A 12,101-nucleotide genomic window follows, 5' to 3' on the forward strand; every position below is an offset into this window, starting at 1 on the left:
GTAAATACAACTGGATTTTGAAATATGGAATCTAAATGGAAGGATGTTGACATCATAAATGTGCTAACTTTTAAATTTGACTGAAATTTTTTACTAAAAAGATTTAAAAACCCCGCACCTCAAAGTCCAAATCCTAGACCCGTTACTGTATTAGGCATAGAAAAAGACATTTTCCTTTCCACTATGATATTTCTTGTGTTCCTAGAATCTTCTTCATATTGTGCCAACGTCAATGACACGGATCAGTAACATAAACATGACAAAAACATTCGTAACCACAATTCACAATTCTAATATATCATAATTTTAATTTCATTTCTAAATTAAAGCTTACACATGAGAACAAAAAATTGAACAAAGAGGCCACCCAATTTAAAATCACCACCATCACCAATAACAACAACCCGTTGAAAATAGAATGATTCTAAATTTTACTTTTTCCCCAAAACAGTGGCTCGTAGGTCAGCAACATCAACCACGTTGGTGTTCTCCGGTTTGTAGTAACCAGTCACAGGGTCTGGGACCCATGACACCTTTTCTTTATTTGCCACCTTGTCTGTCCCTGATTTCGGTGCTACCATCTTGCCGCTGACGGAGGTTGCTACCCCTCTTGTCCCGTTTTGTGTTGCCGCCGCCGCGTATCCTCGTCTGTATTATTATCAGACATATTGTTATTATTTGATAATTGTGCCGAAGTATCAAATATAAAATAAAATGTGAATTTAAATCTGCGACATTTCACTTATTTATTTTTAAAAAAATAAAATTAATTTTTAAAACAATAAAATTTCAATCACTGAACTACTTGAACAGACAAAAAAACCATTACAAACAAAACATTTTTAATAAGAAAATGAAAGCAATACAGTACCTGGTAAGAGAATTGAAGAAACCATCACCAATAAGAGAAGAGATAACTTTGATGTTATTGAAGGAGCGAGCCATTGATGAAACTGAGATCAATTTGTGAGAGTATTTCACAGAAGTGATTTTGTGTGTTGTAATGTGTTGTAGTGTTGCTTTGTTTATATAGGCCAAGGAAATATAAAATTCGATGCAACCATTTGTTAATAGAATTTTATGAGCCACCTCAAAATTGGAATCTACTAACTCTATAGGACTACAGCCTCTACTTTTCTGACACCTATTGGTTGATTCCTAGAGCCGTTTTATATTTGCCTTTCATTATTTCAACTACTTTATTATTTTTGGTTAAAGAATGGTGTTCTGGACTGGGCCAAGGCTAGGCCCAACACCGCTTTCGGCCCAATAAGCCTCAGAGGCCCATGTATAGTTCATGGCTTTCCGACACGCCTTGCTCGGCACCAACACCGCGCTCGGCGTTCATTCTCCCCCGGACATCATCCTTGCCGAGGACCCTGCTCCGCGCAGGGCTCCTTCATATCCAATCCTCCGAATAACTCGGATCCCACGTGGCTCCTAAAAGACCGCGTCTTCCCTTGGACTTCGGAGCGGTTAACCAGGACAGAGGGCATACACGCACCTCCGATATTTCCGCTCAGGAAACCTGGCAGTCTCCTAGTTGGGCTTGGGAATCCAACCCAATAGCGAGATCATGGCCCAGCGCTGGGGGCTATATATACCCTCTTCAACTAGAGGGTCAGGTATTCAATTCTTACTCACTCTTAGCTAGTACTTGCGCTCCTTTGCTCGTCATCTTACTTTGGCATTGGAGTACCTTGCAGGTACACCCCCCCCCCTCCTTCTAGCGCCCCCGGACATCATCCTTGCCGAGGACCCTGCTCCGCGCAGGGCTCCTTCATATCCAATCCTCCGAATAACTCGGATCCCACGTGGCTCCTAAAAGACCGCGTCTTCCCTTGGACTTCGGAGCGGTTAACCAGGACAGAGGGCATACACGCACCTCCGATATTTCCGCTCAGGAAACCTGGCAGTCTCCTAGTTGGGCTTGGGAATCCAACCCAATAGCGAGATCATGGCCCAGCGCTGGGGGCTATATATACCCTCTTCAACTAGAGGGTCAGGTATTCAATTCTTACTCACTCTTAGCTAGTACTTGCGCTCCTTTGCTCGTCATCTTACTTTGGCATTGGAGTACCTTGCAGGTACACCCCCCCCCTCCTCCTTCCTAGAAGATCCAGTCCGAGCAGCCTACGACGATCCTTCTGATCAGGTACGATCAGTGGCGCCGTCTGTGGGAAACTTGCTTCCCCATCTTTAAAGAACAAAGATCAAAGCTAACCATCACCAATCGTCATGGCTGACAACAACAACATCCCAAGCGCTGACCCTTTCCTCCTTCAAGAGCTGATCGAGGAATCCTCCCGCGAGCTAGCTAATCATCGTCGGGGGAGTCGTCGGCGACAAAGGTCCGGGCACGAAACCCAGGACACCCAGCTGCTGCAGGTCCTACAACAGGTCCAGAATGTTGACCATGTTCCTCCAGAAGGGCACGTTCAGAACGGCGAACCGATCCGAACGACCAACGTGCCGGAACATGCCCAGAATGTGAATGAAACCGACCCTCGCGACGGGCAACATGCTTCCTCATTCACCCACACCTCCGAGAGGCAGAGAGCCCGTCATGGAGAAGAAGAGGAGCCGCTCAACATTCCCGAAGGCACTGACCCCATTACCGTCCGCTTGCTCAAGGAAATACAACTGACCAACAGCCTCCTCAGAATTCAGGATGACCGAATTCACGAGCTGGAAAGACAGCGGCGACGTCGCCCTTCCCCACGGAGGCGCTACAGGTCACACTCCTATTCCTCCTCGCGCTCACCGCCGAGAAGATACCGTCGGCGTTCCCCGTCCTCTTCAAGGTCTCCCCCGAGAAGACATCGCCGCCGGAGGACTCGTTCCCGTTCTCCACACAGAAAGAACAGGAAGAACCAGAAACCTGAAACCGCTGAACAAAGAAGCCCCTCCCCCGAACAGGGCCGTCGGGGTCCCTCCAAAGCAACGACGGGTAACAACCAAGAAGATCCCCGACGAAACAGGCACTACGATTCACCAGGGCCGAGCGACGAGGAGGACTTCCGCAGCCCCTTGTCCGCTAGTATACGGAGAGCCCGCCTCCCTCGGGGGATGGAAAAACCGCCAGCATTGGACCAATACGACGGAACCACTGACCCCGACGACCATATCCGGAGTATCGAAGCGGTCATGGACTATCACGTCGTCAGAGGCTCGATCAAGTGCCGCATTTTCCCGACCACCCTCAGGAAGGGAGCGATGAATTGGTACAGGAACCTCCCTTCGAACTCCATCCATTCTTGGACCGAGCTCAAAGAACTCTTCTTGAGCCACTTCACAGCCTCCCGACGGCAACCGAAATCGGAAGCCAATCTCGAGGCCGTAGTCCAAGGACCCAACGAGCCTCTCCGAGATTACCTTGAAAGATTCAACAAGGAGGCCGTCCAAGTGCAGACAAAAGACTACATGAAGAGGTACATCTTGGAACGAGGACTTCTCCCCGGCAGTGACTTCAAGAAAGCTATTAAGATCGAGAAGGTAAACTCGATGAATGACCTCCTCAGCAAAGCAAAGGTATTCATCGATTTTGAGGAAGGCGAGGCAGCCGCAATCAGAGCCCCGAGGGGCAGTGGCGCCGCTCGCAGCTCAAACCTCGAAGACTCGGGGTCGCGCCGAGGACAAGACAAAAGAAGGGACGACCGGGCCCGAGATGTCAAAGAACGGCGAGGACCAGCAGGGCGTTTCAACGACTACACTCCTTTGAACACCTCCCGGGAGAAAATCCTGTCCGACTGCCAGAACGCCGAGTTCAAGAAATCCAACATCAGGCCCCCGAAGTCAAATCCTACAAGACCGGGGACGGACAAGTCCAAATACTGCAAGTACCACAAGAGTCACGGGCATATGACCGACGAATGCGTACATCTCAAAGATGCCATAGAGACCCTGATCAAAGAGGGCCACCTGGCAAAATACACCAAGAAGGGAGAACCCTCCAGAAGAGACATCCCTCGAAACTCTGACGAGGGGAACTCACCAGACAGCAGACCGCTCCAAGTCGCGCTGTCCGTAACCCGACCGGAAGACTTCATCCCTTCAGTCGGCGTGACGACCGCCCTCAGCACCTGGGAACATTTCCCCACCGCAATGGTCATCTCCAACGGCGGCGACCCCGGCTCTCTCACCGTCAGTTCGGTCAAGAGAAAGTTCGACGAGCTACTCAGCGCCAATGCAGATCTCGGCCCTACTCTTCGGAAATTCCGAGGAAAGTCAGAGCCAATCACTTTCTATCTCGAAGAACTGCCCGGCGGAGCTCCAAATGCCACCATTCCCCTTCTCGTCCGAGCCAGAATGGCAAACTTCGATGTGCGACGGGTCCTGGTAGATGAAGGCAGTTCAGTCGACATTATGTACTCCCACCTCTTCCAAACACTTCAGCTGGACGACTCGCACCTCACTCCCTATGTGGGTTCCGACCTCCAAGGTTTTAACGGAGCCACCACCAAACCATGGGGCTACGTCGAGCTGATTGTCACCTTCGGGGAAGGGGAAGCGTCCAGACAAGTCAAAACCAGGTTTCTGGTAATCGACTGCAAAACGTTGTACAACTGCATCATCGGACGCCCAACACTGGCCGAGCTAACTGCCGTGCCCTCCACAGTCCATCTGAAGATGAAGTTCTACACGAGGACAGGGAAAGTGGCCACCATCAACGCCGACATTGAAGCTGCGAGAAGGATCTTCGATGCATCCGTCAAAGGACTAGAGCTAATCGCTCCTCCGACCAGCTCCAACAAGAAACCAAGAGCCGAAGATAAGCGTCCTCGGGAAGATCAGGTTCCAACGGCCAACGTCAGCTCAGTCGACCTCGATGCAAGGTTCACACAAGAAGAACTGAAGACCGGGGAGGAAACACAATCGAATCCCGTCCGACCTGTTCCCGACGGAGACTTCGAGCTGATCCCCCTGGGAGACAACCCCAACAGAGCAGTGAAGATCGGCAAGGGTATCCCTGACCTGCCGAGGAAGCAACTCATAGCCTGCCTTCGAGCCAACGCCGACCTGTTCGCCTGGAGCGCCGCAGAGATGCCCGGACTCGACCCTGAGGTCGCCTGTCACCACCTCTCCATCAATCCAACCGCCAAGGCCGTAGTACAACGTAGGCGTCGGCAGTCTCCCGAGAAAGCGGAGGCTGCCGAGAAAGCTGTAAAAGACCTCCTAGAGGCAAATTTTATTTCCGAGGCCAAGTACTCAACTTGGCTCTCAAATGTTGTACTTGTTAAAAAATCTAATGGAAAATGGAGAATGTGTGTTGATTATACTGATGTTAACCGGGCATGTCCAAAAGACGCCTACCCTTTACCTAATATTGATAGACTGGTCGACAACTCGGCCGGCTATAAACTGTTGTCCTTCATGGACGCTTATTCTGGTTACAACCAGATTCCCATGGCGAAATGCGACAAGCAATGCACGGCTTTCATGACCGAATCGGGCAATTATTACTACAACGTAATGCCCTTCGGACTCAAAAACGCCGGGGCAACCTACCAGCGGATGATGAACAAGGTCTTCCGAGGGGAAATCGGCGACACACTCGAGGTGTATATGGACGACATGATCGTCAAATCTCGAGAAGACTCCGACCACACACTACATCTCGAGCGGGTCTTCAAGCAGGCCAGGTCCTGCAGGATGCGCTTCAATCCGGAGAAGTGTACCTTCGGAGTACGGGCAGGCAAATTCCTCGGTTTCTACTTAACAGAACGAGGAATAGAAGCCAACCCTGATAAGTGCCGAGCATTCTCAGACCTCCCTACCCCCACCAATAAAAAATCCATCCAAGTACTAAACGGAATGCTCACGGCATTGTCCCGCTTCGTCGCGAAATCCGCCCAGCATGCACTTCCATTCTTTAAGCTTCTTCGGAAAGAAGCAGCTTTCGAGTGGTCCGAGGAATGCGAACAAGCATTATCCCACCTCAAACAAGTGCTCTCCAAACCCCCGGTGCTATCCCGACCAGACAGCAACGAGGTTCTCTATCTCTACTTGGCCGTCTCTGGCGAGGCAGCCAGCGCGGCCCTGATCCGAGAAACGGAAGACGGGCAGAAGCCAGTGTACTTCACTAGCAAAGCCTTACAAGGACCCGAGGTCCGCTATCAACAGATAGAAAAAATCGCGCTGGCCCTAATAACGGCCGCCAGAAGACTGAGGTACTACTTCCTTGCCCACACTATCGTCGTCCGGACAGACCAACCGATCAAACAGCTTCTCAGCCGACCAGACATGGCCGGAAGGATGCTGAAATGGTCCCTCGAACTGTCCGAGTTCGACATACAATACGAGGGCAGGAAAGCGCTAAAAGCCCAAGCACTCGCCGATTTCGTGGCCGAGATGACGACGATCTCCAACTCCCTAACACCCACCGTGAATAAGTGGACCATCTACGTAGACGGTGCCTCAAGCCACGCGGGCAGCGGAGCTGGGATCATCTTGGAGAACGACGAGGGACTCGTCATCGAAGTATCCTTAGTCCTCTCCTTCGCCACATCGAACAACCAGGCCGAGTACGAAGCCCTCCTAGCGGGCCTACGCCTTGCAGAGGACGTAGGCGCTCGGGAAGTCATGATTTATACCGATTCACAACTGGTCGCGTCGCAAGTTAGCGGCGATTACCAGGCCAAAAACGACACACTAGCCGAGTATCTGTCGCTCGTCAAAGAAAAGATGAAAGGGTTCGCGAAGGCAGACGTCGCACACATCCCTCGGGAACACAACTCGAGGGCCGACCTCTTATCCAAGCTCGCAAGCACGAGAAAGAAGGGAGGGAACAAGTCGGTGATACAGGAAGTCTTGTCCGATCCAAGCGTAGCCAAAAACGCGCCGGCCATACAAGTGTTTGCCATCGGAGACGACCATTGCTGGATGACTCCGGTATACAAATACCTCATGAACGACGAACTCCCCGATGATCCGAAGGAAGCTTCAGCTATTAAAAGGAGAGCCTGCTCGTACACAGTCATCGAAAATAAACTCTATCGGCGCGGCTTCTCCATTCCCCTTCTCAAATGCATCGACGACTCGCAGGCAATGGAAGTACTGCAGGAGATCCACGAAGGGATTAACGGCCAGCATCTCGGCGGCCGGTCGCTGGCAAGGAAAGCCCTCAGAGCCGGCTACTATTGGCCGACCATGCAGCAGGACGCCAAAGAGCATGTTCAAAAATGCGACAAATGTCAGCGGCATGCCGACATGCACCTAGCTCCCCCCACCGAGCTCAAATCCCTCTCCTCTCCTTGGCCTTTTTCCACCTGGGGAATGGACCTCCTCGGCCCTTTCCCGGTCGGCTCGTACCAGAATAAATATCTCGTGGTCGCCGTCGATTACTTCACGAAATGGATAGAAGCCGAGGCGCTTGCCAAGATCACATCTCAAAACGTGCTCCGTTTCTACAAACGAAACATACTTGCCCGGTTCGGGGTCCCTCAGGCCATAATCACCGACAATGGCACCCAGTTCACTGACAAAAAATTCCAAGAGTTTGTGGCCAAGCTTGGCACGAAGCAACACTTCACCTCAGTCGAGCACCCTCAGACGAACGGGCAGGCCGAGGCGGCCAACCGAGTCATCCTCCGAGGATTAAAGAGAAGACTCGGCGAAGCCAAAAAAGCCTGGGTCGAGGAACTACATAGTGTACTCTGGGCGTACAGGACGACGCCTCATTCGAGCACAGGCGAAACTCCTTTCCGACTAACTTACGGCACCGAAGCCGTAATTCCCGTAGAAATCCGAGAGCCTTCTCGGCGCACCGAATTCCCCCTCGAGGAAGAACTTAACGACGAGGCCATGAGGGAAGAACTCGATATGGTAGAAGAGATTCGAGCAGGGTCAGCCCTCCGAGAAGCTAAACTAAAACAGCAAATAGCTCTTCGCCATAACGCCAAAGTTATAAAGCGCGAATTTGAAATCGGCGCCCTAGTACTTCGCAGAAACATGAAAGACTCGCGCGAAGGCAAGCTAGCCCCAAACTGGGAAGGCCCGTACCGAGTTTATGACAAAACCGAGAACGGCGCCTACTACCTCGAGAATCTTCTCGGTGAAAAACTTGCTCGACCCTGGAATGCTGAAAAACTCAGACGTTATTACAGTTAAACATAAGCTAAAACGCCCGGCCCCCAACCAAACTCAGGTAACGGACGGGCACGGAGCCACGTCGTCGGTACGGACGTGAGTGTTCCACGACAGCAACGATCGGTTCCTCTCGTCGGATAGACGGACCGACCCCTCGGCGGATTCTACACCTAGACCCCCCGTGGAAGTACCTGCATGGCAGAACCCCAGCTCGCGATGGGATCGTTCACGCCGCGAACGCTTGGCCGCAACCGCGGTCTCGCGCTCGCTAAAAGCGCATACCTGCTCTGCGCACCCGGCCCGTACTCAACACGCCCGGGCAATCAATCTAGGTCGAGCATAGCCCACAAAACCAATAATATCACAAGTATACTGGTGACTCTCCGGCATGTCCGAGCATAAGTCATCGGTCACCTAGAACAACCGCAAAATACTTTAAGTTCAGAGGAAATACCTCGTCATACAAGCACGGCAGGAATGTTATCGAAAAGAACAAACATACAGTGATAACGCCGAAAGTAAAAATAAACAGATATAAGCAAGAAGAATTGTAAGACATTAAAATTGCCGACCAACTTGGCCGGCGATGTCAAAGGTTACAATCATTACCGGGCACGCAGGCCCCAAAAATTATCCGGGCATAGCCCAACAAAAAGAATGGCACGCAGGCCGAGAAAAACGGACACGCAGGCCCGGAACTACACTTTCTACTCTTCACTCCCCGGGGACTCAGGCACCAACACGCCATCTACGATCCTCGAAGAGAGCCCGACATTATCCTCCTTCAAACCAGGGTTCAGAAGCCTCAGCTGGTTAAGAGCACGCTCGAAACCGACGTCGGCCATGTCGGCCAGGCTTATCTTCAGGCTTTCTATCTTCTCCGCAAACTCAGCCCTGGACTTCAGAGCTGCCACATCCGGCGACTCGTCAGCCGAGGGAGCCCATTCGAGTCGAAGGTCAGCCAGCTTCTTCTTCTCAGCCGCGACCTCCGCATCTTTCTGCTTCAGGGCCGCATCGACCTTCTTCCTCAACTCCTTGCGCTCGACCTCCATGGTCTTCACCTTGTCCTCGGCCACCTTCTTAGCCGCCTCGGCCTCCTTCAGGGCCTCGGTCGAGCCCGAACCTCCACTAGCCAACACTTGGGCCATCTCCAAGACCCTCACCACGGCGGCACTGTCGCACGCCAACTGTTTCTGAAGAGACGGGGGATCCATATCACTGATCCGACGAGCTTCATCCGGTGAGGTAGCCAAGGGGAACTTCTCAAAATAGCCTCCATCCTTGTAGCAAGAAGGCAACACGAAGGCGCGCCCGGGACCCAGGTTCGACTGATCCGGACGTCCCCCCTCGGAAGCACGAGGTCTCTTGGGTAACCTCTCGTCGACATGAATCTTGTGAGGGGAGCCTGCCGAGCCTGAGTTCTCTCCAGCTCCGGTACCCTGGTTCCTCTTCTTCTGATTCTTCCTCGCATCCAATGCTTGTTTCAGGATATTATCCTCCTTCTCCGGCATAGCCTCTGCAAAGAAAAAATAAACGAGTTAGCAAAATACCGGACAGAGATCACAAAGCAAGGGGAATAGACACAACCTAACAACGCCCAGGTCTCCTCGGGAGTCCGACAAGCTAGCAAAGCCTTGGTATTAATAGGCCGCTGCTCCGTGATCGGCACCCCGTCCTCGTTCAGTATGGGATCTCCATTCCTCGTCACCCAACGAGACAGGGTAAAGCTATCTACATATTTGCAGAGGACCGAGTACGACTCCCGGTCTTGATCATCCAAGTCATCGTCCTCCCAAGCGTAGTATTTCGGAGGAGACGCAAAATGACCCTTCCACCAGAAAAACGGAAACGTCGTGCAGAACTCCTTTACTTCCTGCCCATGTTCATCCCTTACTATCTCCCCCTCGGCATCCCGCTCGGCCACCATATCCGACACCGAAGAATAGGCCGTTGGACTTAGGGGGCGGACAACGAAGTATCGATCCTTAAAACCCTTCACGGAGTCAGTATACATTCCGAAGAGTTTACGCTCGGCGTTCCTGAACGAAACCCAGCTGTACCGCCCGTTTGACGCCTGCCGTTGAACACGAAAACACCTTCCGAACAACGCAGACGTCGCACCTATACCCAAATAATCACAAACAATCTCGAATGCCCGCATAAAGGCAAAGGCATTCGGATGAATTTGGGACGGTGCCAGAGATAGAAACGCCATGACTGAAACCTGAAAATCAGAGAAGGGTAACCGGAAGCCGAGCTCCCTAAACACGTAATCGTACATCGCAAATCCGTCCCCGGCAAACCGAGAACATATGCGTTCGTCTGGAGACGGGCAACCTATTTGATAATTGGGCGGATCACCTTCCCCCAGGACCTCAATTTCTGTAAACGCCCCATCCAGAGACGCGGTATACCGAGAAACAACAGACAGAGCCTCCTCGGCTATCCAATCGGGCGCAACGGTATGTTCATAACTGAATAACGGCATAGGGGAAACCCCTCCCTCGGCATTCGAACCAGGGGATCCCGTGTGAACGCCTTCGGCCGAGGGAGTGCCCTCTTCCTCAATAATTTCGACGTCGGAACTAGTTGCCGTCGAGCTGTCGGAATCACTGGTCGTCGAGTCGGTGTCCGAGCCAGTTCTTGAGGAAGCGCTCGAATCTGATTCACCTGCACGCAGAAGGGAGAAGTGAATTCGATAGTCTATCAAATCCACCCTTCCACCGCAAGACAAGCGAAAGGGTAGAGCAGGAGCAGCGGAGCCCCCGGCCAAACCCCATCGAGGAACAACGCTCGTCAGCCGAGGACTCACAGATGACACGACAATCGGAAAGCTTATCTTAACGCCAACGTACTACGGCCTGCCAACCCACGCCGACCCCGGGCATCGCTTGGATAACCCGGGGAGGATGACGATGGCGAAGACCTCGAAAGCGAAACACAAGTTCTATGAAAAATAGTAAAGCAACGACAGGCTAAACGAACTTACTTGCAGACATGATGTAGATGGCCGGGGAGAATCCTTCGCTAAGCAACGATCTTGATATGACGAACGAGCTGGGAAATTATGCCCCGAGGAACCCTTGATCGAAGCCGAGCAGATAAATAGAGAAAGGAAAATTCCCTTATGAGAGAATTCGCCCCCTTTTATAGGGAAAAAGGCTCGGAAGGCGAAGCGTCACCTCTCCTGACAGGCGCCGCCTCCTAGACCCTAGGCCATCAATGCCTATGCCACGTCAGCGCGTGGTTCCCACGCGCGACGTTTCGCCCACCACTGGACTTTCCTCCGAGCGCGTATATGTAACGAGGACCGATCCACCGAGCAACCACGAGAAATGAGGGTCCGAGCGTAGAAGCAAAGTCACAGTTTCTTAACCGGAAAACTCCGACTTGGGGGGCTCCTGTTCTGGACTGGGCCAAGGCTAGGCCCAACACCGCTTTCGGCCCAATAAGCCTCAGAGGCCCATGTATAGTTCATGGCTTTCCGACACGCCTTGCTCGGCACCAACACCGCGCTCGGCGTTCATTCTCCCCCGGACATCATCCTTGCCGAGGACCCTGCTCCGCGCAGGGCTCCTTCATATCCAATCCTCCGAATAACTCGGATCCCACGTGGCTCCTAAAAGACCGCGTCTTCCCTTGGACTTCGGAGCGGTTAACCAGGACAGAGGGCATACACGCACCTCCGATATTTCCGCTCAGGAAACCTGGCAGTCTCCTAGTTGGGCTTGGGAATCCAACCCAATAGCGAGATCATGGCCCAGCGCTGGGGGCTATATATACCCTCTTCAACTAGAGGGTCAGGTATTCAATTCTTACTCACTCTTAGCTAGTACTTGCGCTCCTTTGCTCGTCATCTTACTTTGGCATTGGAGTACCTTGCAGGTACACCCCCCCCCCTCCTCCTTCCTAGAAGATCCAGTCCGAGCAGCCTACGACGATCCTTCTGATCAGGTACGATCAAATGGACAATTAATATATTATTCAATATTCATGCATTTGTTCCATATTTG

General features: G+C 52.1%; 2 protein-coding genes across 2 annotated transcripts; both read right to left on the reverse strand.

Moving 5' to 3' along the window:
* Window positions 1-296: 296 nt before the first annotated feature.
* Window positions 297-1,067, reverse strand: LOC131639841 (indole-3-acetic acid-induced protein ARG2-like). Its single transcript, XM_058910288.1, has 2 exons — window positions 872-1,067; window positions 297-648 (listed from the first exon to the last, which is right to left on the reverse strand). Exons 1-2 carry the CDS (start codon window positions 943-945, stop codon window positions 432-434), a joined length of 291 nt encoding a protein of 96 aa, XP_058766271.1. The 5' UTR covers window positions 946-1,067; the 3' UTR covers window positions 297-431.
* Window positions 1,068-8,503: 7,436 nt separating this feature from the next.
* LOC131639851 (uncharacterized) lies at window positions 8,504-11,184 on the reverse strand. Its single transcript, XM_058910296.1, has 2 exons — window positions 11,078-11,184; window positions 8,504-9,604 (listed from the first exon to the last, which is right to left on the reverse strand). The coding sequence occupies exons 1-2, from the start codon at window positions 11,085-11,087 to the stop codon at window positions 8,796-8,798; spliced, it is 819 nt and encodes a 272-aa protein (XP_058766279.1). The 5' UTR covers window positions 11,088-11,184; the 3' UTR covers window positions 8,504-8,795.
* Between the last annotated feature and the right edge of the window lie 917 nt (window positions 11,185-12,101).

This window comes from Vicia villosa, unplaced genomic scaffold (assembly GCF_029867415.1).
Source record: "Vicia villosa cultivar HV-30 ecotype Madison, WI unplaced genomic scaffold, Vvil1.0 ctg.002804F_1_1, whole genome shotgun sequence".
Lineage (NCBI taxonomy): Eukaryota > Viridiplantae > Streptophyta > Magnoliopsida > Fabales > Fabaceae > Vicia > Vicia villosa.